This window comes from Lithobates pipiens, unplaced genomic scaffold, assembly GCF_037356315.1.
Source record: "Lithobates pipiens isolate NorthernLeopardFrog02 unplaced genomic scaffold, aLitPip1_a1.2 Scaffold_11, whole genome shotgun sequence".
Taxonomy (NCBI): domain Eukaryota; kingdom Metazoa; phylum Chordata; class Amphibia; order Anura; family Ranidae; genus Lithobates; species Lithobates pipiens.
The window spans coordinates 18,128,971-18,156,063 of record NW_027507696.1 but is presented as its reverse complement, the minus strand read 5'-3'; the positions used below and the strand labels follow the sequence as shown (position 1 = coordinate 18,156,063).

Genomic DNA, 27,093 nt, shown 5'->3' with positions numbered 1-27,093 from the left:
AGGAATAGTAGTGGCTGAGCCCCACATGTGATGGATGTGGAGAGCGTGGAGCTGTCTCTGTGTTTATGTCTGCATGTAACAGGATAGCCGAGGATGCTGCAACCTTCTTCACCAAGGTAACGGTTTCCATGGAGCCGCCTCTCTCTTCCTCCTGCTGCCATGGTCACGGTAGTCATGGCCCAGCTGCTGGATGTTGCTAGGGAGAAAGAAAAAAAAGAAGGCTGTGTGCTAATGAGCAGAGAGAGACAGATCCGTGCCTGTGTGTGTATACAGTGTGCTGATGATACATTGTATACATTGACACAAAGTGACAGCTGATGTGTGTGTGCGTGTTCACCCGCTCCCCTTTATTGCATCCATCTGCCCACACCATCCCAGCCATGCCCCAGGAGCTCCCGATCTGTGCCCAAGTTGTGCCAGCATCCATCTGTCCTCCACCCACACCGATCCCTCCCTCGTGGGCATCCCGATAGAAGCAGATCACATCGGGAAGGAAGCTGCCTTGCCTGTGTAGCCCCCCCTCTCAGCACCCGATGTGGGCTGCCATCCTCTCCCACCCCAGCGCCCTCCTTACAACCTGGCAGAAGCCTCTCCACTTTTAGCTCTCCTCCTCCTCCTCTCCATCCTCCACCCCCATCAGCCGTCTCCAAGCTGCATCTATGGGCACTGCGAGGTGAGTACACAGCTGCTCTCCGGTATATGAATTTGGGTGGTGGTGGTGGTGGGGGGGTTACCATTCATGCAATGCTTTGTATAATTGGGGTGATCACCCCCTCCCCCCCCCCCTCCATCAAATCCTATGTGTGTGTCTGTACACTGTGTGTTGTGCAAAAACAAGCCTGTCATTTATGGTTGCCTTTTTTGTAAGTGCCAATTAAAAAAAAAAACAAATGTGTTTGTGTTCATCCCATGTGTTTGGCCTGCATATATTTATTGCAAGTAATCAATGCGATCTGTTTCCTATATGTGCATTCACTCATTTTATACAGTATGTAAACGCCAATTTTTTTTCATTTCCCTTTTTTTTTTAAAGGTGTGTATTGATTTTGTTAGTAAAGTATGACTGTGTTCCGTTTTCTCCGACTGATCATTATTTATTTATTTTTTACTATGTGCACTGTAAGCTATTTTCGTGCATCGTATGTTTTAATGCTCGGGCTAGTGCAGTTTACAGGAAGTCGGTCAAGTCATGTAAGATAATAATGTTCCTTCTTGTGCCATGTATGTACTGGTAAAATGTGCAAGCAAAGCACAAACGGTTGTAAAATAGCAGCAAATCAGCAGACGGACAGAACGCTTTCCCTTTAGTGACTAAACGCGTCAACTGCATTGGGTAGAGAGTGTGTAAAGTCACTGAACCGTACATAGTATTTGTTGTAATTGTCATTTTTTTCCCCTCCCCAGGTGGTCCTAGCAGGCGCATATACTAACTGGGATCCAGCGGGAAAACACTTTTACAGACTACTTCAATTATAAGTCTCCGTTTTGAATCATGGATTGTCATTTATAAGGATATATTATATGAAAATTGGATCCAAGATAAAAAAAAATTGGAGGATCTCGGAAGGTTTCGTTCTGTCACTAAACTGGTTGCCCCCGTGATACAAAAACAACAAGAAACATTAACAGGAGGTGGTATATAATGTGACTTGCCCCCTACATTTTTTTTATTTTAGCTGATACGTCTTGAAGTTGTGAATTCTAGTGGAAACGTAAAAGCACGTGATGCTTTCTGTGTAGAGCAAATAATCAAACAGGCAAACTGGGGCTTGGAAAAAATCGATGTGAAACCGGCTCTTGCATGTTCAGCGGAGGGACATTTGGATTTTCAGATGGCGGGTGTTATATGGGAGACTGGCAGGATGGCCGAGCACATGGATATGGTGTATGCAAGGGTCCAACGAGGCAAGGTGAATACAGTGGACTATGGAGCCATGGGTTTGAGTCTCTGGGAGTCTACACCTGGCCTAGTGGAAACACATATCGTGGCTACTGGGACCAAGGCAAGAAGAATGGCCTGGGAGAAGAACATAAAGGACGGTGGCTGTATCGGGGTGAATGGACACATGGACTAAAGGGAAGGCTAGGTGTGAGAGAGAGTCTTTCTGGAGCACGATATGAGGGACTGTGGACAGATGGCCAGCAAGATGGTTATGGCATAGAGACATACTCAGATGGAGGTGAGAATCTAAGCAATATAGTTATAGATACAGAATTGTACTGCATAATATGTAAGATAATGTATACAATTAATTGACAGGTTCACCCAAAAATTATAACAGCTGATTTTTTTATTATTAACAACAGCCTGTGTAATGTAACCATTTAGTGACCAACCTCCTTCTCTCTCTTCATATTTGCACTCTGTGTTTACCCACCCTGCCTACATCCCATTCCATCTCTGCAGGTACATATCAAGGCCAGTGGCAAACCGGTAAGCGTCATGGATATGGGGTACGTCAGAGTGTCCCATATCATCAAGCTGCACTTCTCCGTTCTCCCCGAACGCCAACCCTCACTTCTTTGCCTAACTCCCCTGATGCCCACACCAATACAGCCCCAGGACTACTTCCAGGAAGCCCTGCCTCTGGATCCCGTGGGGGTTTTGTTTTGAAAGTTCGAGGAGTTGGCTCTGAATCCACTGGTCCTGGCAGCAATGGCAAGCCTAAAAAAAGAGGCTTTTTCTTCTCACGTTCACTTATACTTAGTGGGTTCCGATTACATCGTGGATCAGATACCAAAGCCCCCACTAGTGGCCGGGACAGCCAGCGCAGTTCTTTGAGAAGTGAAACTCGGGGGGCTGGCGGCTCTCTAGGATCCAGTGCCAGTCAAGATGGATCCAGTGCTAGTGTAGCAGAAACAGAGTCTGAGCTGCCAATTGCTGCCTGGGAAACAGAGACTTATGCTGGCGAGTGGAAGAGTGATCGCCGCAGTGGGTATGGGGTAAGCCGTAGATCAAATGGGCTTAGTTATGAAGGGGAATGGCTGAGAAATCGACGGCATGGTTATGGTAGAACCACCTATCCTGATGGGTCACGAGAAGAAGGAAAGTACAAGATGAACATGTTGGCCAGTGGTAAAGTGAAGAGTCTTTTCCCATTGCGCAGGGGTAAAGGGAGAGAGAAGGTGGAGAGAGCAGTGGAGGCTGCGAGAAGAGCAGAAGCAACTGCCAGACAGAAACAGGATATGGCAATAGCCAGGTAAGAGCAAGCAAAAAAAGTTACATACCATGAAGCCTTACCTTGTGTTATTTTTTAGGGTATTTATTTTTGCCCGTCTGCTTGTTAAATTCACGCATGCGTATTACCAAAAAAATACTTTGTATTTGTAAAAATATGCATCAGTATTTCAGTGAAGACAAAAAAAATCTCTTATTGCATATAAACGTCATACCTGGATTACTTGTCTATCAATAACACTTGTTTTCAATGTATCAATAACACTTGTTTTCAATGTACTGGAACAGAGGTCTCCAAATTTTCTAAATAAAGGGCCAGTTTACTGTCCTTTGGGCTTTGGGGGGGCCGGACTGTGGTCAGTGTGAGTAGAAAATGTCCTAATGTGGGAGCAAACAATCCCTCATCATTGGCGTCAGTGGGAGGAATAGTGCCCAATCATTAGTGTCAGTGGCAAGATTTAGGCCCCATTATTGGTGTCAGTGGGAGGAATAATTTATTTTATCATTAATGTCAGTGGCAGTAATTATGGCCAATTGTTGGTGTCAGTAGGATGAATAGTTTCTTAAATTAGTGGAAGAAGTAGTGTCCAAGGGCCAGACAAAACCAAGTAAAGGGCCACATCTGGCCCCTGGGCTGCAGTTTGGAGACCACTGTACTGGAACATAAGGTGCCTGAGCCTGATGCAGTGTAAAATGCTTTGAGTACAGCAAACTGGCCTCTATTTCTTTTTTTTGCATATGCCCATATGCTTGGCTTGTGTTTACACAAGCATTGGCGTATTCAAACGTACAGCTGCGCATGGTCATACATGTCTATAGGCAGCTGTACTCAGCTCCAGGGCTTTCCAGGCAGGGGAAACAGCCCATGTGCAAGAGGTAAAAAGTGGTTCACAATCATGGCCAAATTCCAAGCTGAAAGGTTTCAATCACTTGTGAGCTTCAGTACAGAGGATGTCTCTGATTCTGTAGTCATGGATTAGTTCATAATATGCTGTGTAGGGGACCACAAAAAATGTTTGTCTATGATGCAGGCGCTCAGAAAAGTGTGGTCTCAATCTGTTTACAAAAGCTCTGGGTACTGGGGTGCAAATTAAATATACCTGATCTGGATTATTAATTGTAGGGAAGTTGACACATTTAAGCCACATCAGAGCACAGTGTTGTATTTTGTTTTTTGCTCCATTTCAGAGAGCTACGATTTTATGTTGATGTAAACATCTACCCCAATTAAAGTGTAACTTCACTCTTCCAATCAACATTGATTATTTCAAATCCTCATGCTGCTAGTGTTTCTAAATAGATAGGAAAAGCATATCATAGTTACTTGTTTTAAACTTTTATTTTTTTTACATTTCTTCTGTTACTTCCTAGTTTCTTGCCTAGGTAAATTATGTCATACATCCCAGGAGTCTTCAGGAGGGGAGGAGAGGAGGAGGGGTGTTCCATCAGAATCGACAACCCATCAGATTAGGTCACGGGAGTGACGTTCCATCAGCTGCATGTGCGTCCACCGCTACCAGGTTTGCTCATCTGACAGAATACCTCCAGTGAGAAGAAGCTGAAATGGACATCTTACTACACCCAGCTACGTCTTGAATTCCACAGCAATTTTAGCAATAAAGTGAGCGTATATAAATAAATAGAGTATATTGACATCTGTGATGCTGTTTTGATGTAACATTTTGAAAGAAGCTGGATGCCAGCAGTAGGAAGGTGGCGGAGGCCATGTTGGTACACCCCGCACTACTCTGCGCTAAAGATTTAGGCTTTCAAAATTACACATGCAAACACCATCACAGATGTCAATATACTATATTTATTTATATATGCTCACTTTACTGTGAAATTCAAGACATAGCTGGGTGTACTAAGATGTCTGCTGCCTTCTTCTGACTGCAGGTGTTCTGTCAGATTAGCAAACTTTGTAGTGGTGGATGCATGGGCAGCTGAAGGAATGTCATTTCCATTACCTAATCTGACTGGTCGCAGATTTTGATGAAACGGGTGCTTTCTCAGCTAAGCACACTCTCCTGTATGCATGCTTGATGTAAGGGGATATGGATTCCAGAAAGTAAATGCTACATTAATTATTTGCCCGTATTCAAGATGGCCACGGCCAGAAATGCCAGGGGGTGTTTTTCAAAGTGATTCTTCAACAAAATGAAGCATGGCGATATGGATGGATGGGGGTGTTTGCTTTGAATATTAAAAATGAAATAGTGGTTTTGGTTTGTGGTGCTCAGATGCAGTGAAGATCCGCTTTAACACACATTCCGGAATCTTGAAACTTGATGCTTGTTGCGGGACCTCTGGAATAACCCATAATGGCACCAGTAGAAATGGGCTCAAACATATTCAGATCACCTCCACATTTTTATCCTGGATGAAAATTATTAAAATTAGAGTTGTTCTTAATCGCATCGACTGAGTTATTACAGTCTACAGTACGTAAAGTAGAAATAAAGATAAATATTAAAAAAATAAATATATGGTGCCAGTTTAAGTGTAGTGTTTCTATGCATTCTTTGTTTCCCTCTAGCCTCCTGTAAAACCAAAAAATTCCTGTTGATCCTACCAGACCAGTGACAAGTTTACTGCTTTCTGTGATGGGGTGACAGTGCTATCACACCTCTTCTTAATCCTGGGCACTGTTGCCACCTTAACATCAGCTAGTCAGTGTCACATGCCGACAACGCAGGTGGCTTCACAAGCAGCATTGTATCTGGCTGGTCATACCTGGCCTTACTCCTGTTGTATGTTTCTTTTAGTATTGGCTCCACATCCTACTGCTACAGTCCTGGCAGGGTTTCAAAAATAAGAGGAGTAAAATAATCTAGAAATCTTTTACATCTAAGACCCTTTTCTATAAAGAACCTACCTATACAATGGCAATGCTTACAGGCGGTATATAGCCTGCCAGCTGGCCTTCTGGTATATAGCCTGCTACCTGGCCTTCTGGCAGTATATAGCCTGCCAGCTGGCCTTCTGGCGGTATATAGCCTGCTAGCTGGCCTTCTGATGGTATATAGCCTGCTAGCTGGTCTTCTGGTGGTATATAGCTTGCTAGCTGGCCTTCTGGCGGTATATAGCCTGCTAGCTGGCCTTCTGGCAGGATATAGCCTGCTAGCTGGCCTTCTGGCGGTATATAGCCTGCTAGCTGGCCTTTTGGCAGTATATAGCCTGCTAGCTGGCCTTTTGGCAGTATATAGCCTGCTAGCTGGCCTTCTGGCGGTATATAGCCTGCTAGCTGGCCTTTTGGCAGTATATAGCCTGCTAGCTGGCCTTTTGGCGGTATATAGCCTGCTAGCTGGCCTTTTGGCAGTATATAGCCTGCTATCTGGCCTTCTGGCGGTATATAGCCTGCTAGCTGGCCTTCTGGCGGTAAATAGCCTGCTAGCTGGCCTTCTGGCGGTATATAGCCTGCTAGCTGGCCTTCTGGCGATAAATAGCCTGCTAGCTGGCCTTCTGGTGGTATATAGCCTGCTAGCTGGCATTCTGGCGATAAATAGCCTGCTAGCTGGCCTTCTGGCGATAAATAGCCTGCTAGCTGGCCTTCTGGCGGTATATAGCCTGCTAGCTGGCCTTCTTGCGGTATATAGCCTGCTAGCTGGCCTTCTGGTGGTAAATAGCTTGCTAGCTGCCACGACTGATAAAAAAAATAAAAAATAGGTTGCCTAATGAAATAATGGGAGTTGCATACCTCCCAACTTTTTGAGAAGGGACTGAGTGACACCTATCAGCAAAAGTATGCAGGCATAGGACACACCCCTTGCCACACCCCCTTAAAGGAGAATTGTACAAAAAAACAAGATTGGTTAGTCCGCTCAGTTGCCTGAATAGCTCACATCTTACAGGCACTGGATAAACCCTCCCACTACCAGGCTTTATATATGTACTAAGCATGGCTTTTTTTCAAAGGCAGGTACACCCCCTCATCCACCCAAAGGTCATCCTTGTTCAACACCATCCCATGTCTCTGCCCTCTCCCACCTCCCAATACCACCCCTTTTTTAAACAATACATTCCTCAGCAGCAACAATACATTTCCCATCAGCAACAATAGATCACCCCATCGGCAACAATAGACCCCCCCCCTCCAGCAGCATTAATAAATTCCCATCAACACCAGTAAATCCTCCAGCAGCAATATTATCTGCCCCAACAGCAACAACAGACCCCCAAGCAGCATCAATAAATTCCCCAGGGGCATCAATAAATCCCCCATCAGCATCATCAAACCCCCAACAGCAATATTAACTCACTCAGCAGCATCAATAAATACCCCAGCAGCAATATTAACTCCCCCAGCAGAAACAATAAACACCCCAGCAGAAACTATAAATCCCCCAGCAGCAATATTAACTCCCCTAGCAGCAACAATACCCCCCCAGCAGCAACAATAACCCCCCCCCCCCCCCCGCAGCACTAATCAATTCCCCAGCAGCAACAATAGAGAATACGTAAATGTGAATAAGAGAACGTACAGCAAGGTATATAAACCAAGTTGGTGCAAAATGTACAACATAAAACAAGGCGGTGTGGAATAGGGAGCATACAGCATAGCATATGGAACGAGGAGGTACAGAGTAAGGAATGTTTAGCATGGCATATGGAATAAGGGGGTGCAGAATAGGAACCGTACAGCATGGCATATGGAACAAGGCGGTGTGTAATAGGAAGCATACAGCATGGCATATAGAATGAGGTGGTGCACAATAGGAATGTAGAGCATTGCATATGGAGTGGTGTGCTGCAGAATATGGAATGTACAGCATGGCATATGGAATGAGGTGGTGCAGAATGAGGAATGTTTAGCATGGCATATGGAATAAGGGATTACAGAATAGGGAACATACAGCATGGCATATGGAAATAAATAGTGCATAATAAGGGAACATACAGCATGGCATATGGGACGAAGTGGTGCATAATAAGGGAACATACAGTATGGCATATGGAATGAGGTGGTGTGGAATAGGAACATACAGCATGGCATATGGAATGAAGTGTTGTGGAATAGGAACATACAGCATGGCATATGGAATGAAGTGTTGTGGAATAGGAACATACAGCATGGCATATAGAATGAGGTGGTGTGAAATAGGAACATATAGCATGGCATATGGAATGAGGTGGTGTGAAATAGGAACATACAGCATGGCATATGGAATGAGGTGGTTTGGAATAGGAACATACCGTATGGCATATGGAATGAGGTGGTGTGGAATAGGAACATACAGTATGGCATATGGAATGAGGTGGTGTAGAATAGGAACATACAGCATGGCATATGAAATGAGGTGGTGTGGAATAGGAACATACAGCATGGCATATGGAATGAGGTGGTGTGGAATAGGAACATACAGCATGGCATATGGAATGAGGTGGTGCGGAATAGGAACATACAGTATAGCATATGCAATGAGGTGATGTGGAATAGGAACATACAGTATGGCATATGGAATGAGGTAGTGTGTAATAGGAACATACAGCATGGCATATGGAATGAGGTGTTGTGGAATAGGAACATACAGCATGGCATATGGAATGAGGTGGTGTGAAATAGGAACATACAGCATGGCATATGGAATGAGGTGGTTTGGAATAGGAACATACCGTATGGCATATTAAATGAGGTGCTGTGAAATAGGAACATACAGTATGGCATATGGAATGAGGTGGTGTGGAATAGGAACATACAGCATTGCATATGGAATGAGGTGGTGTGGAATAGGAACATACAGTATGGCATATGCAATGAGGTGATGTGGATTAGGAACATACAGCATGGCATATGGAATGAGGTGATGCAGAAAAGAGAACGCACAACATGGCATATGTGGAACAGGAAACATACAGCATAGAATATGGTGTGTGCTAGAAGAAATATATTTGTACTTTTAATAGAATGATCCTGGCCCATTTAGACTTCCATCAGTGCAGACCTGCCATTGATTGCAGTGATGGCTTATTCTGTTGACCCCCCAAATGAGGAGAGTTTGCTGCCCTTTTAGTTAAGCTGTGTCACATTTGGAACTCCTGTCAGTGAGGGCCTGCAGTGATTGCAGTAACAGACCGCTCAGTTGATCATATGCAGCACTGCTGTCAAATGTAAACAAGCAGTCAGGGTGGAGGAACATTTATACTACGCAATTCCTCTACTGGGCGCTGTATTAAATGATGTCATCAGTCTGAGCCCAGCAAAGGAAATGAGTAGTGTAGCTTCCCTGTCCCTGATCTTTAGATGTACTGTATGTAGCCTTACTTGGCTGCAGCTGCTGATTGCAAAAAGTTTTCCAACATTCCCATTTGAAAGAAGTCGATCCTTAGATGGACTCAGGGTTGCCAAACTTCAGTAAATTTACTGACAGTTTGTAAAAATGTGTTATTTTTACAGCTGCCAGTAAATGCATGTTAGAGAAATTTCATGTCAGTAAAAATGAGCTATTTTTTTCAGGCATGTTAGTGTTGACTCAGCAAGTGTAAGAAAAAAACCCTTGACAGCATGATGCAGCACCAGCCATTTATCTAGGCAGAGTTTTGAGCCAGTTTGGTTTATTTTTCAATAGAAGCAAGCTGGAGCCGGCAGTGGAAGGAGCAGACGGCCGCTTTTGCCAATCTTACTCCTCTGGTTCTGGCTGCAATGTGATATCAACTGTTCAAGAGTAACTTTTTTTGTGTTTTTCTTGAGTTTTAGCAAGGTAAAAATGCAGCAAAAATGCATTTGTGTAAAAGGGCCCTAAGTACCACCGGATAAAAAGAGATGCAAGGAATGGCTGTGTAGTACACAAATACCCACTGTCAATAACTGGTAATTTGGCTAAGTACATTCCAGGTGTAGCAAACCATAAGGTATGCAATGTCTTAATATATGTTTTCTTTAACCACCTCTCTTCCCAGCCGATTTATTACTATAGGATGCTATTCAGGGTGGACCTCGTATGACGTCCTCCCAAGCGTGCACCTTGACACAGCAAAACACAGATTGGTGTACCGAAACGCTGTGTGCAGTCCTGGTACCATGTGATCACATGTCAGTTATAAACATACAATGGCTTGTCATTCGTAGCCATTGTGTACTACTGTGCGCGCTGTGGTTGGTCATAGTGATCACGGTCAATCATTGTGGGCCTGTTACAACATGTGATAGTTGTGACCAATCCCAACTATCACAATAGTACACAATGGCACATGAATGGATGCCACTTACAAAGTAAAAATGATTGGTTATACATGGATTATCACTGTAATAAGCAATCATAGTGAAAAAAGTACAGTGTTACTATAGTGGCACTGTACTGCTCTGGTGACAGTATAAAAAAAAAAGTAAAAAAAAAAAGAAAAGGAACATTCATTGAAAACAATGATATATATATATATATATATATATATATATATATATATATATTTATTTACATACTGTCACTAGGCAGTGTCCCTGATGAAAAAAATTACAATTTCAAAAAACTCAACATGCCTCTTACTAAATACATTGGGATGTCTACTTTACAAAAAGGGGTTATTTTGAGGGTATTTTTGCTATCCTGGCATTTTAGGGCCTCAAGAAATGAGATAGGCAGTCAGTACATCAGGACTGATTCATGTTCAAATATACTGTATATACCATAGTTTGTATAACTTTCACACAGACTAAATAATAAACATTTGGGTTATTTTTTTTTTACTAAAGAAATGTAGCAGAATACATTTTGGCCTAAATTTATGAAGAAAGATGATTTATTTGCAAAATTTTATAACAGAAACTGTATAATATATTATATTATACATATATACATATAATATATTATATTATAAGAAAAACTTGTTTTTTTTTTTTTGGGGGGGGGAGATTTTTTAGTTTTTATAGCAAAACAAAAAAAACCCGGCGGTGATTAAATACCATCAAAAAAAAATTGTCTCAAAAAGATTATACAAATTTAATTTGGGTACAGTGTTGTATAACTAGTTATTGGCATTCAAAGTGTGACAGTGCTGGAAACTGAAAATTGGCCTGGGCAAAATTAGAAAGTGTCCAGTATTGAAGTGGGTAAAAAACAGTAAAGCCCAAGTAGAAAGGCCTGTGTCCTGTCAGAATGCTGTAGAGAAGGACCCTTTCTTTCTGTGGAGAAGTGGAGGTCTCTCTGCAGGGATTCAACACACATGATTTAGAACTAGACCTCTCCAGTTATCGGGAGAGTGAACGTTAATGATTGCAGAGCTATAGGTTTGAATCAGTAGGGGGTGTGTTAGAACTCAGCAGAGAGACCACTGCTTCCACAGAGATAGCAAGGGGCCTTCTCTGTAGCTGCTGGCAGGGGACAGGCTTTTCTACTAATGCCGCGTACACACAACCAGGCTTTTCTACTAATGCCGTGTACACACAACCAGACTTTCCGGCAGACTAGGGCCGACGGTCTTCCCGACTGACATTTTCCGAACAAACGGACTTGGCCACAAATGAACGGACTAAGTCGAAAGTCCGTTCGTTTTGAACATGATGACGTAAACGGGACTAAACAAGGAAGTTCAATAGCCAGTAGCCAATAGCTTCCCTTGCATCGTATTTGGTCCGTCGGACCAGCACACAGAAAAAACGGTTTTCCCGATTTTAGTCTGCAGGAATTGAGTCCGTTGGATAGATTTGAAACATGTTCTATTTCTAGGTCCGTCTGATTTATTTTTGGGAAAACTATCGGACTAGCCCCCTAATCCCTTCAGACCTAGTCTGCCGGAAAGTCCGGTCGTGTGTGCGTGGCATTAGCCTTTAGCAGCTTCAGAGTCCATTCTCACAGATGCTTTGCCCAGGGTTGCCACCTGTCTGCTATTCACCCGGACAGTCCAGGTTTTGAATCATGTGTCCAGATTTAAAGCGGCTCTTCCAATGTTGGGGGTGCCTCGCGCTTATGGGTTTAAATGAATAAACCATAAGTAATATTGACTGTGTTTAAAATCTGTTCCCCATTAGAGTAGGTGAACTATACTTTAAATCTGAGGGGGGCGCTATTGTGATTGAAAACTGAATATTATACTAAAAACTAATACCACTTTGGTGAAAAATGACATTGGTGCTAATAAAGAAACTGTGATAAATCAATCAATGCAATGTGCTAAATAATGATGAACCACATTAACAAAAAAATCTTTTAAAAAACCTTTAAAAAAAATAAAAAATAAAATAAACATGTGCAAAGTAAACTGGTAAGCGGTAGATGCAGTGTATAGATCCATTCCTTCCCATCTCATCCTGCTCTGTGTACAAGCAGCCTCGGAGCCTGAATACTTCCGCAGCAGTGGACATATAATAGACTGAAAAGGGTGGAGACAACAGGAAATGCAGGAAATCAGCAGAAAACAAGTATATACTCTATATGGTATGTTGTAATGAACACGTATAGCAGGCATTATATACCAAATCACCAATAAGTCTGGTATGCTCATAAATATACAATACACAAAATGCATTTATATAATAACCAGACTTTTTTGTGATATGGATGTATACAAATGTTGACTGCCTCTGCAGAAAGTGATAAATATTCTTATTTTTTTTTATTTTTTACAGAAATTGAATTTTATTTATATGTTTTTAATATCTTTGGTATTAATAAAAAAATTATATTCTTTTGAGTTATTTTTATTTTATTTTTATTTTATTTATAATATTTTATTTATTATGAAAAAAAGCCACGTGCTGAATACAAAATCCCATACATACAGCATTTTCTGCTTGGTCTACAACAGCAATTACCTTTTAAGTAAATACTATTCTGTATATTTACTTTAAATTACACCTGTGACTAATTTGTAGTGATCGAGAGGTCAATGCAAACACTCATTTTCTATTCTGATAGTAATCAGCAGAGCTTTATTAGGACTCATAAGGGTACATGTACATGACCACGAAGATTAAGTAGGATGGCAAGGTCTGGCAAAAATTGTTGTACCACATCCAATAATGAAGGAAAAAAAGGGGGTTCCCCTGGTGGTAGACTTTTTAGGCACGTACACAAAAAAGTATATAACAAAATACAAAATGTATTGAGTAAAATAAAATCATGCCATAGAAAGGGTTAAACAGCATCATACATAAAGTACAAAAAGTTGATTATCCATGCATGATATGATTATAATTAACCACAACATTAGTTTTCCTACGCGTTTCGGAGCCTTGGGAATCTCCATCTTCAGGGGCAGATATACAGTATGGAGTACAGTTATATCAACAATTGATGCTACATGTGAATGGTATGCCGTTAATTAAAAACAGGAAGGGTAGGTCAAAAAATGCATATATATGACTCCCCGAGCTTCAAGGGTCTCCACCAGTGTGTAACGTTCAACAAGAGCTTTTAACAATAAGCACTATGCAGCCACAGATTTTATAGAGCCCCAAAAGGAAGGTAGATCCATCAAGCGCACACGGGAGAGGTACTGAGGCGGAATTTTTTTATTTTTTTATTAGCGCCCAACCTTAGACCAAGTGGAGGAGAGCTTGTTTTGACCATCCGGCGTTCCACAGACTCAGGATCTACCTTCCTTTTGGGGCTCTATAAAATCTGTGGCTCCATAGTGCTTATTGTTAAAAGCTCTTGTTGAACGTTTTATATTGTAGGCCTGTAATTTTTAGGAATAACACACTTAAATCTGTCCAAACCAGAGTCTAGTAGACATCCCGGGTATGATAAAATTTGAAAAACAAAATCATAAATTAAAATATAATAAATAACTTTAAAGAATTATACCAAATAATATAATAATAATAATAAAATTGATTCAATAATGTAATCAAATCAAAAAAACAGAAATTTGCTTAGTTTCAGAATTGTCACTGTCATTACTTTTCAGTATTTGATGACGGATCTCCCCACAAATTGCTATCGCTCAATTCTGCGAGTGATTCCAATTTATTATAGCTGTTTTCTGGTCTAAAACCTCTTTTGATGTAAAGGGACAGTTTTGGTTGCTATGTAAAATCTCCAGTTTCCAGGCAGAAAGAACAGTTTATAATATAAAACTATGTGCAGGACACTGGACAGAACACTAGGGACAAAGGGGATGTGAAATATTTACATACAGCAATGTAATCTGTAAGATTACATTATACTGTATGTATACTGTGTGTTTCACTTTTAGAATTTGGCGCCGTTCTCCATCCCCGTGCGTCGCAACGCTCGCAGGGAACGGAGCTCGGCTCCGTGATAGATCGAGTGGAGGACAGCTCGCTCGCACAGTGGGGGACATCGCTGGATCCAGGGGATAAGGTAAGCATACTCATCCTGGATCCGGCGATGTGATCCCGAGTCTGCCTCGGGGTTACCACTAATGGTACTGAATTTTCACCCCGAGCCAGACTCTGGAATACCTCCGGGGGGGGTTAAAGTTCATGTGTGTTTATAAAGGCAGGTGTCCCAATACTTTTGACAATATAGTGTATTTCTATAACTTTTGCTAGATGAGGCCTTAGTTGAACTGCACAAGCTTATATGGTCAGAAAAACACCTACATTACTAGAGCATCCTTAACATATAGACAATGCATGCTCCGTTTCATTACATCCACCCCTACTTTGGCTCCAAATGCAAAAATGCATAGCTCCCAACTGTCCCTGATTTCAAGGGTCTGTCCCTGATTTGGAGCAATGTCCCTCTGTCCCTCATTCCTCCTCATGTGTCCCTCATTTAGGTCTGATCTCTATATATGTATATAAAATGCACTTTTTATCTATCAAAGAGTGTTTTCCAGCCCTAAACCTTTCATCTGATTTCTAAATTGCTGCATTTGTAAATTCCAAAAGCCAATATAAGGGAACAGTAGTGGTAAAAAAAAGCACTTGTGGGTGTAACCAATCTTGTTTTTTTTGTAAAATTCTCCTTTAAGGGGGCGTGGCAAGGGGTGTTTCCTATACCTGCATACTTTTGCTGATAGGTGTCCCTCATTCCCATCTCAAAAAGTTGGGAGGTATGGGAATGTTGTTTTCCTACTCTTTGGTCAAGCCCATGGTAATACTGGTAATAGATTTATAGGATTTGCTCCAATTCACACTGATTTTTTATTTTTATTTTGCTTCTCGCAACTTCTTCAGCATTTACACTACATGAAATTGGCAGTGCTTGCTCCCAATATGGTGGCTATTGATGTAAACAAAGTCTAAGTCTGTATTTTTCATACTTAGTTTATTATCATCATCATTATTATTGTCACAATAATATCTGTAAACTCGGGGCGGCTACAACTGTAAGTGTGCCAGACTAAATTGCAGGAATAATTTGCTGTTGCAGTAAGTGCTTTTCTGCAAGGCTAAAATGATGATCAATACAAATGCTGGCTAGAAAAGCACAATATATAGTCAGATGGACTGGAGGTATAATTCTTCAGCTACAGACTAAAGAGTACATTAGGATAAATTACACATCAAAAGCAAATTAGCTTAGATGGCAAATGCAGAGATGCACACTTCAGATGCCTACCCATTATTTGTCACATGATGAATGTTTTTCAGCGGTTACTTATTAATTGTCACACAATGTACTTTATAGTTAGTGCATATTGTATTAAATAGCATCTAACTCCTATTTCTTCATTCTTGCAGTGAAAAATATATTTTAGTCATTAAGGAAGTACCTTAAGGTTGATCTCCAGGCAGACAACTAAACGCACAGTTGATATACATACGTCGGAAGTGTTTTACTTCCAAAGGCTTGTATTTCTGCCCTTACAGTCCAGAGATTTTCACAGCATTATCACACGGACCTGGCCTTTTTCTACTGCTGTAGTTCATCAATATAGCTAGGACATCTCACTGCCTCCAACCTGTTAGAGGAAAGGAGCACAGGGGCAGACTGACCATAGGGCCACTCGGGCACTGCCCGAGGACCCCATGCCACTAGGGGGCCCCATCAGGGTTGCCAGCCTCAGTAAAACCAGGGACAGTATGTAAAAATTTGTGTTTTTTTTAACATCTGTTTCTGAAATGTCCCTTACCGACATCCTTTTGGTCTACAAATCCAGAGATTATAGCTGCCCCACCTCTCCAGTACCTTCTCAGCCAATAGAAACATGTCTGTGTATACTGTGTGATTGTATACTGTGTGTGTGTGTGTGTTTGTGTATACTGTGTGGCCCCATAATCTCTGATTGCCTGGGGGCCTCATAATCTCCTATTTTCCCGGGGGGGCCCCATGAGTTGTCAGTCCGCCCCTGAAGGAGCAGCAACAGTCTGCTGTCCACTTTAATCATTATATTCTTGTCTGCACATGTGAATTCAAGTCACCTGATTGGCCCTAAGTGCTGCCCCTCCCTTCTCAGTCTGAGCGTTACAGTACAGGCATACCTCCCAACTGTGTAAATGCGTAAATACTAGGCCGCGCTGTAAATATGATCTCATCAAAAATATAAAAATATGTAAAAAGGTATTAGGATCAATATAAGAAACAGCAGCTAAAATCAGAACAAATTGTAAAATAAATGAATTGAAAAGTGCTGTGCTATGTAATACAGGCATACCCCACTTTTAAGTACACAATGGGGTTTATTTACTAAAGTTGTAAAGTGCAAAATCAGGCTCACTTCTGCATAGAACCCAATGAGCTTCGAACCCCAGATTGTTCAATTAAGCTTTAGTAATAAAACCTGGAAGCTCATTGGTTTCTATGCAGAAGTGATCCTGATTTTGCACTTTCCAGCTTTAGTAAATAAACCCCATTGTGTACTTGAAAGTGGGGTATGCCTGTATGCACTATACACCCATTTTATCTTTAAAAAAATGTTTCTCAGTGCTAAACCTTTCATCCACTTTCTAAATTGCTGCATTTGTAAATTTCAAAAGCCAATATAAAGGAACAGGAGTTGTAAAAAAAAGTCCTTGTGGATTTAATTAACCTTTTTTTTGTGGTTAATTCTCCTTTAAGGGGGTGTGTCAGGAGGGCGTGTCTTATGCCTACATACATTTGCAAGTAGGTGTCCCTCATTCCCATCTCAAAATGTTGGGAAGTATGGTACAGGGGATTACATGATGCTAAATAAAAGTCAAATTTAGGTATTTGCACTAGTTGCATTTAAAATATATTAACTGATGTTTAATAAACCCACAACTGTATCTGAAGTGTCTGTTACTTAAAGTATAACCAAAGGCAAACATTTTTTTTTTTTTAGTTTTAGATTAGATTAGAACACCTGCTAGTTTTTATTTCTGTATGTTCCCACGTTAGGGAGATTCACCTTTCTTTTTGTCCTGTTTATCATTATCATTGAAAGTGAAAGTAAAAGAAAGTCCCACAATTTTGGGTTGTCCCCAGAAAAGTAATAGATGGGAAATCTTCCAATGGGGATACCCATTCTAGTGACCTGGGGGTCCCCAATGAATTCCCTTAATTTGCAGTGATTTCCTCTCACTTCCTGTTTGGCGATGGGACAGGAAGAGAAGAGAAATCTCTGCAATGGGATACAGATGGCGAAAAAAAAACCTGACAGGGGTTATATATCCCTTGCTCTACCATAGACACACGTTGGTTATTAAAATCATTTTAGTGAGAAAAAAAACAAAGTAGCCCCCAACTTTAAAAATTTACAGTAGAACTATAAATGATGACAAAAAAATCTGATAGGGGTTATAACCCTCCCATGCTCTATCCAAAATGAAAGAAAGAATTTTGTCCATAGTTCTACTTTAATGTTCTAGTTCACCGTTTAATATGTTTTGTCAGGGTTGGTGGAAACTATTACAAAGGGAATTTTGCCAGAGCTTGCACTGTGAACAATGTTCAATAGTTGGGTGGTGTTGTCTTTGGCTTCCTGGGAGGGTGTGAGTCCCACCTGATTAATAAAGGTTAAATGGTTGGAAAGATGCGTTAGAAGACTGTTATGCAGTATTCTGATGAAGATTATTAGATCACTATTTAACGGGAAGATATGTCAGTAGCCAGAGCAAAGGGAGAGGTCTTTTCCTGCTTTAGGAATGGCCAAAATCTGACTGTATAAGGTTTCCTGTGGAATATCTCGCTATGAGTATGCCATTATAACATTTAGCAAAAAAAAGTGGCTGTTGTGCACTGCATTATTGAGTGTGTGCCAAATCTTGCTTGTTGATCCACAAGGGTAGTGGCTAGTCGGAGTGAAGGTGTATGTATGCAACCTGCTATAGAGCTAGATAGCCCAGTGCTAAAATCATCTCTGATTGCAGCTAAAGTTGGACCCCAAACATCAGATATAATGAAAGTAAAATAGCAAGTAAACAAATGCAAAATAGCAACAAGAGTACACTATACAGAAAAAAAAGTGTGAATTTTCACTAGGGTACTGTATGTGGAGTAACTACAACAGAGTGTGTACTGCACAATACAGGCAGTCCCCGGGTTACAAACAAGATAGGGTCCGTAGGTCCGTAAATAATTTCTTCAGCTCTGTGTATACAAAGGAGCATGGGGGGAGCTCATGTCCATAATGGGGGTGGTAGTGACACAGCCCCAAATCCACAATGGCTCAAAAGTGATATGATCCAGAAATATTTGGACAGAAAAAAGGTAGATAAAGCACCTGGACCTGATGGCATCCACCCATGGATCCTAAAAGAATTGAGCTCTCTAATTTCAAAGCCATTGTATCTAATTTTTAGGCACTCATTAATGATGGGAGTAGTACCACTGGATTGGCGCAGAGCCAATGTGGTGCCTGTATTTAAAAAGGGAACAAAGTCTTTACCAAGTAACTATAGACCTGTTAGTTTAACTTCTATAGTTGGGAAGATACTGGAGGGATTAATAAAAGACCACATAGACGAGTTCTTGCAAGAAAAAAATATTTTAAGCAACAGACAGCATGGATTCATGAAAGACAGGAGTTGTCAGACAAACCTGATTTCTTTTTATGAGGAGGTAAGTAAAACCTTGGACAGAGGAGTGGTGATGGACGTGGTATACTTGGATTTTGCAAAAGCGTTCCATACAGTTCCGCACACACGGCTCATGTGTAAGGTAAAGTCTACAGGTTTGGAAAGATTGGTTTGTAAATGGATAGAAAACTGGCTAAAAGACAGAATTCAGAGAGTAGTGATTAATGATTCTTACTCTGAATGGTACTCTGAATGGTCTAAGGTTATCAGTGGTGTACCCCAAGGTTCAGTGCTGGGACCCTTACTTTTTAATACCTTTATAAATGATATAGGGTCTGGGATCAAAAGTAACATTTTCGTCTTTGCAGGTGACACCAAGCTATGCAGTGGAATAACGTCCTTACAGGATGTCTCCAATTTACAAGCCGACGTCTAATTGGGTGACTCTGTGGCAGATGAGGTTTAATGTTGAGAAATGTAAAGTTATGCACTTGGGGGCTAAGAATATGCATGCATCATACATACTAGGGGGAGTACAACTGGGGAAATCCATAGAAGGATCTGGGGGTTTTGGTAGATCATAAGCTCAATAATAGCATGCAATGCCAAGCTGCGGTTTCCAAAGCGAGCAAAGTCCTTTCCTGTATTAAGAGAGGTGTGTACTCCAGAGAGAGAGATATCATTTTGCCCCTGTTCAAATCATTAGTAAGACCTCATCTGGAATATGCCGTTCAGCTTTGGGCACCAGTTCTCAAAAAGGATATTGGGGAACTGGAGAAAGTGCAGAGAAGGGCAACCAAACTGATAAGAGGCATGGAGGAGCTCAGCTATGATGAAAGATTAGAGGAACTGAATTTATTCACTCTTGATAAGAGGAGATTAAGGGGGGATATGATCAACATGCACAAATATATAAGGGGTCCATTTAGTGAACTTGGTGTTGAGTTATTCACTTTACAGTCAACAAAGAGGACAAGGGGGCACTCTTTACACCTAGACGAAAAGAGATTTCATCTCCAAATGCGGAAAGGTTTCTTCACAGTAAGAGCTGTGAAAATGTGGAATATACTCCCGCAGTGGTGGTTCTGGCCAGCTCAGTAGATTGCTTTAAGAAAGGCCTGGATTATTTCCTAAATGTACATAATATAACTGGGTACTAACATTTATAGGTAAAGTTGATCCGGGGAAAATCCGATTGCCTCTCGGGGGATAAGGAAGGATTTTTTTCCCCTGCTTTAGCAAATTGGATCATGCTGTGCTGGGGTTTTTCACCTTCCTCTGGATCAACTGTGGGTATAGAATTGGGTATATGGGATTGTATGATATTTTTTATTTTTATTTTTTGTTGTTGAACTGGATGGACTTGTGTCTTTTTCCAACCTGACTAACCATGTAACTATGTAACTATCAGTGGAGACACCCTTTTCTCATAATAACTCTTACAGGAGTGAATTTACCTTCCTAGGGGTAGAGTCCCTCCCACTTCCTGTTGCCTCCCTCTGTTTGTAAGTAGGAGTCGTTTGTAAGTCGGATGTTTGTAACTGGGGACAGCCTGTACTGGCATCTGGTTGTCTAGGAGATCTTCCAGGGTGGGTACTGTTTGAGTGTGTGTAGGTACCTCAGAGCATCCTCAGAGATACAATCATGCTCAAAAGTTTGCATACCCTGGCAGAAATTTTAAAATTTTGGCATGAATATTGAAAATATGACTGATCATGCCAAAAAAAATGGCTTTTATTTAAGGATAGCAATCACATGAAGCCATTTATTATCACATATTAAGATTTAAAAAGGATCCAAAAAGCTAACAGAAATCACCCAAATGGCCCTGATAAAGTTTACATACCCTGGAATGTTTGGCCTTGTTACACAGGTCTTTTGACTGTTCTTCTCTACCTCCTCATGGCTCAGTGTTTAGCCTGCTTAGTGCATTCACGTGAGAGCTAACAAACTCATTGACTATTTATGCACAAACACTAATTGGGATTTAAAAAGCCACAAATGTGGGAAATTAACCTTTAATTGACATTGTAACCTGTGTGTGCCACCTTCTGCGTCTGTACCTAGGCCAAAAATCCTAGGGTATGTAAACTTTTTATCAGGGCCATTTGGGTGATTTCTGTTATCATTAAGATTTAAAAATGATCCAAAAAACTATGTCATAATAAATGGCTTCAGGTGATTATATGGGCTTTTGCAGTCATTGACAAAATGACAATGTAGGGATCAGGTAAATTGGGTTAAGGCCTGGTAGAGGCAGGTATGTTTCAGGCAGCCTTTGGAGCATCAATGCATCCATCATGGTATTGGTCTTGTTTAGGGTGGCAGTCCAGCCATAAAATCAGTGAAGTCCATGAATAGGTGATGGAAAAATCTGGGGAGTTGTCCAGGATGTTACAAAGTGGAGCCGGGATACCTCAAATCTTAGACTGATTACATTCCAGTGGCAAAGGAATCAAAGTCCATTGATTAAGTAAAGCAAGATAGGGGAGAATTAATCAGTGGCGGAATTATAGGGGTCGCTGAGATCGCCAAAGCGACTGGGCCCCATGCTGCAGGGGGCCCATGAGGGCCCCCCTGCATATCTCAAGGAGCGGGCGCCTGAGACAGAGCTCCCCGATCTTCAGCCAAACTGTAATCGGCACTGTGCGGGGAGTCATCACACTGATTACAACTTATGCCGCGTACACACGATCAAACAATCCGGTGGAAAAGTCCGGCAAACTCAAGTCCGCCAAACAATCCCCCCGTGTGTAGCCTCCGGCATACTTTTTTGACCCGACAGTACGGCGGACTTAGAATTTCGGTTTGCACAACAATCTGCCTGCCGTACTCGCATTTCGGCGGACAATCCGGCCGTGTGTATGCCAGTCCGCCGTACTTTTGAAATGAGCAGACTTTTCCCGCCCGGAGAAAAGTCCGCTCATTTCGAGCGGGTCTCCAGGTAGGCGGGGCCTGCGAAGGAGACGTCACGGGCCCCGCCGCCTGGTATGGACTTAAAGGGGAACCCCAACACCGAAAAAAATCAGCGTGGGGGTCCCCCCCAAGTCCACAACAGACCCTTGTCCGAGCACGCTACCCGGCCGGCCAGGAAAGGGGGGGCGAGCGAGCGCCCCCCCTCCTGAGCCGTACCAGGCCGCGTGCCCTCAACCTGGGGGGTGCCTTGGGGAAGGGGGGGCCGCGCGGCCCCCCCCACCCCAAAGCACCTTGTCCCCATGTTGATGAGGACAAGGGCCTCTTCCCGACAACCCTGGCCGTTGGTTGTCGGGGTCTGCGGGCGGGGGGCTTATCGGAATCCGGGAGCCCCCTTTAATAAGGGGGCCCCTGGATACCGGCCCCCCACCCTATGTGAATGTGTATGGGGTACAATGTACCCCTACCCATTCACCTGTAAAATAAAGTACAAAAAAAACACAACACACGAGATAAAATAGTTTATTGCACAGCTCCGGGGGTCTTCCGTCTTCGGGGGTCTTCTCGCCGGACTTCTCCGCTATCTTCTTGTAGCTCTTTTACTAGCGGAGGAGCCCGGCTTTCTTCCTTGCCGCCGGCCTCTTCTCCCGACTTCGGGGGTCTTGTCCCCCTCTTCGGTTCTTCTGCCGGGCCACCGCGCCTTCTTATAGCTCTTTTACAGGCGGTGGCCCGGTCTTCTGTCGCCGCTGCCGCCTTCCGTTCTTCTTCTTCTTCTCCTTCTTCTCCTTCTTCTCCTGGAGATGTTGACTCAACGCTCTCTCCGGCCACAATGCCAGGGACGCGCTGCGCGGCCACTTATATAGGGACAAGGGGCGGTGTCACATGGCTTTATGTCACATGGGTTGGTCACATGGGTTGATGTCACATGGGGACTGTGACATCGTAAGGGGGCGGGGTCACCATGTGACACCAACCCATGTGACATAAAGCCATGTGACACAGCCCCTTGTCCCTATATAAGTGGCCGCGCAGCGTGTCCCTGGCATTGTGGCCAGAGAGAGCGTCGAGTCAACATCTCCAGGAGAAGAAGGAGAAGAAGAAGAAGAAGAAGAACGGAAGGCGGCAGCGGCGGCAGAAGAACCGAAGAGGGGGACAAGACCCTCGAAGTCGGGAGAAGAGGCCGGCGGCGAGGAAGAAAGCCGGACTCCTCCGCTAGCAAAAGAGCTACAAGAAGATAGCGGAGGAGTCCGGCGAGAAGACCCCCGAAGACGGAAGACCCCCGAAGCTGTGCAATAAACTATTTTATCTCGTGTGTTGTGTTTTTTTTGTACTTTATTTTACAGGTGAATGGGCAGGGGTACATTGTACCCCATACACATTCACATAGGGTGGGGGGCCGGTATCTGGGGGCCCCCTTATTTAAGGGGGCTCCCGGATTCCGATAAGCCCCCCGCCCGCAGACCCCGACAACCAACGGCCAGGGTTGTCGGGAAGAGGCCCTTGTCCTCATCAACATGGGGACAAGGTGCTTTGGGGTGGGGGGCCGCGCGGCCCCCCCCTTCCCCAAAGCACCCCCCATGTTGAGGGCACGCGGCCTGGTACGGCTCAGGAGGGGGGGCGCTCGCTCGCCCCCCTTTCCTGGCCGGCCGGGTAGCGTGCTCGGACAAGGGTCTGTTGTGGACTTGGGGGGGACCCCCACGCCGATTTTGTTCGGCGTTGGGGTTTCCCCTTTAAGTCCATACCAAGCAGCGGGGCCAGCGACGTCTCCTTCGCGGGCCCCACCTACCTGGAGACGCGCTCGAAATGAGCGGACTTTCCTCCGTGTGTGGTTGAGTCCGTTCATTTCGAAAGTACGGCGGACTTAGTACGCCGTATTAGTCCGCTGAAAAAGTGCCGTGTGTGGGCAAGTAGCCCGTTCGAAAATTCCGACGGACAGTTTGGCGGACGTCCGCCAGACTAAGTACGTCGGACAGACGGCTACGTGTGTACGTGGCTTTAAGTGAAAGCACAGTGTGTGCTCTTTGTCTCCCCCTACAGTGCAGTACCCAGCAAGAAGAGGTAAGATAAAGAAAGCACTGCCGTTTTTGAAAAGACTTTATGTATGTATGTGTGTATGTGCATTTGTGTGTGTGTGTGTATGTATGTATGTATGTATGTATGTGTGTGTGTGCATGTGTGTGTGTATGTATGTATGTGTGTGTATGTGTATGTGTGTGCATGTGTGTATGTATGTATGTGTGTGTATGGGCATGTGTGTGTGTATGTGTTTGCATGTGTATGTGCATGTATGTGCATGTGCGTGCATGTGTGTAGATGGCGAGCGGGCGGGGGGCACACTGGGGATATTCAAGGGCACACTAGCAGCATTTGATGGTACACTGGCAGCGTTTGGCACAGTGGCTGCAATTGATGGCACAGGGGCTGCAATTGATGGCACAGTGGCTGCGTTTGATGAGGACAGTGGAAGCGTTTGATGGCACAGTGGCTGCAATTGATGGCACAGTTGTAGCATTTGAGGGCACAGTGGCAGCATTTGAGGGCACAGTGACAGCGTTAAATGGGCACAGTGGCTGCAATTGATGGCACAGTGACAGCGTTTGATGGCACAGTGGCTGCAATTAATGGCACAATGGCAGCTTTTAATGGCACAATGACAGCATTTGATGGCACAGTGGCAGCATTTGTTGGGCACAGTAGCAATGTTTGGGCACAGTGGCTGCGATTGATGGAACAGTGGCTGCATTTGAGGGTACAGTGGCAGCGTTTGACGGTACAGTGGCTGCATTTGATGATTTTTTTTCTACATTTTTTTATGCCCCCCAAAAATGTTGAGCACCAGCTGCCGCTGTTTAGATGTATGTATGCACACTTTATGTATGCGCATTTAATCCTGCCCACCCTCCCCATATCAGAGCTGGGCGATTTTCAAAAAAAAAAATGTAATTTTAAAAAAAAAACTTGATTCACAATTCGAATCGAGATTTTTCTTTTTGATGGACACCGTGCCAGTCCTGAGGAGCTGCGGGCAGGAGTTTTTAGGTGAGGCCGTGGCTTGGTCCTAGTCTGCGGGTCCGGCCTCGATTCAAAGTGATTTTTTCCCCAGCCCTACCCCATATGTGTACAATCAGAACTGATTTTTTTTCTTGCTTGTTCAAAGTACTAGCAAAAAAATTCTGTTCCTCTGAAAGCGATCTGTGCTCAGATTGCTTTTCAGAGGCATTTGACAGCCGGTCAAGAGGCAATGCACACAGTTGCAGAGTGGTTGCAGTGCAGCCCCATTCACCTAGATATGTACTTAAAGGGTCCCCTGACTGGAAAAAGATTGAGAAACACTGGTATAGAGGAACCCACCTCTCCATTTTCCTCCTGTAGCCGCTGAACGCCTGTGGGAGGGAGAGGTGGAGAAGCATCAGAAAATTGAGAAATTGGTTCCTTTACATGCAGCCACCCACTTGCAACTGGGCCCTGTTGTTCCGCCACAGAGCTCGGAGTAAAGGGCCCTGTCAGGGGGGCCCTCCATGGTTTCTTGCATCGGGGCCCTGAAGGGTCTAGTTACGCCACTGGATCTCATTGATGGTTAGTGTGTGTCCTGGCATGGGCTCTGGGGCGGGCCCACATGTGGTTGATGATCTGTTTAAAAGATCAGGACCGGGGTTGGGAAATCAGTTGTTTTGGTGGCTGAAGTAGGTGCTGATTAGGCTCGCCTCACAGGGTGAAGGAGAAGGTAGGGATTCTCTAAGGAGAGACTGTTCTATGGCAGTAGAGTCTTGTGAGCCGACCATGGGAGACATGTCCAAACCTTAGGAAGCAGAGTTGAAGGCTGTAGGGAGCTGAGGTGAGTCTCTGTTTGTGCTTCCCTACCTAAAGCCCCATACACACTATCAGTTTTTCTGCTGAGTTTTTCCTTCAGATTTACCAAAACCATATAATATGAGGTCAAACCTTAGGAGTTTCAATTTCTATGCAATCAGGCAGGCCCTTTTACTACATGGTTTTGGTAAATCTGAAGGAAAAAGTCAGCAGAAAATCTGATAGTGTGTATGGGGCTTAAGTCTTTGCAAAACTCTTCCCTTATTGTTGTATGCTTTCTCCCAATTCATGTTGCCTATGGCTTCTTTATATAAGTTAGCTTTCAGTGAGCATGAAAATTACATAGGTAGGGATGTGCTTATTTTTTTTAGCTATTCAAACATCAAAATTCTTCCTTTGTGTGCCTAGGCTTTCAATAAACCACGTTTAATTTGCTTCTGAGCAGAATTAAAAGAAAAGAATACCGGACACTGGGAACATGAGACTGGCGCTGTCATGAAAATATGCCTCTTCTTTAAAGTTTTGGGAATGTGCCATTTATTGACTGCTCTTCAGGATCTACAGTAGCTGAAATCTATGACACCATTTTTTATATTCATCCAGGATGCAGATGTTATTTGGATGTATGAATTTGTAAAACTTTCCCATCAAGCTAGTTCTAAAGCCCCATACACAAGATCGGATTTTCCGACGGGAAATGTTGGATGTCAGGCTGTTGGCGGACAATCCGACTGTGTGTACGCTCCATCGAACAATTGTTGTTGGACTTTCCACCAACAAATATTGGCTAGCATGTTTTCAAGTTTTCCGCCAACAAATGTGTGTTGTCAGATTTTCCGATCGTGTGTACACAAGTCCTTCGGACAAAAGTCCAAAGTACAAACATGCATGCTCGGAAGCAAGGACGAGCCAGAAGCAGTCGATCTTGTAAACTAGCATTCGTAATGGAGAATTACCATTCGTGACATGGCAAATTATGAGATGTCCAAATGCAGAGCATATTATTTTCTTCTTTAATGGGATAGTAATGAAGCTGCTTTGCTGGTGATACCGATGGAGTTATTGCAAACTAATTTTCAAAGGCTTTTTTTTCTAGTGATATCAAGAATAATATTATTATGTTTTTTTTTTATTTGTTCAAGTTACCACAACACCATTATCCCGTAGTTTTTAAGATCAAAGATACAACTATGTTGGTGTCCCTTATCAATTTTACATTGTATTTTTTAAAATGTAACTGCCTACTCCCAAACTGTCATTTGAAGTAATCACACAGCCAAGTATTACACTACACAATTTTTTTATTGTGCATTAAAAAATAAAAAAAATAAAAAAAATAGACATGCCAATAGAACTTAACCAAAAA

At 43.0% G+C, this 27,093-nt stretch overlaps 1 protein-coding gene across 2 annotated transcripts in view; it reads left to right on the top strand.

Annotated features, from left to right (window-relative positions):
• Window positions 1-209: 209 nt before the first annotated feature.
• Window positions 210-27,093, top strand: part of JPH4 (junctophilin 4) — a 51,185-nt gene continuing 24,301 nt past the window's right edge. The window contains exons 1-3 of one of the 2 annotated variants that reach the window (XM_077469123.1): window positions 216-673; window positions 1,405-2,180; window positions 2,408-3,200. In XM_077469123.1, coding sequence (XP_077325249.1) covers window positions 1,802-2,180; window positions 2,408-3,200 — 1,172 coding nt within the window. In that variant the 5' untranslated portion in view covers window positions 216-673; window positions 1,405-1,801. Of the gene's footprint in view, window positions 674-1,404; window positions 2,181-2,407; window positions 3,201-27,093 lie in introns of both variants that reach the window. The other variant, XR_013270331.1, reaches the window with a different exon arrangement.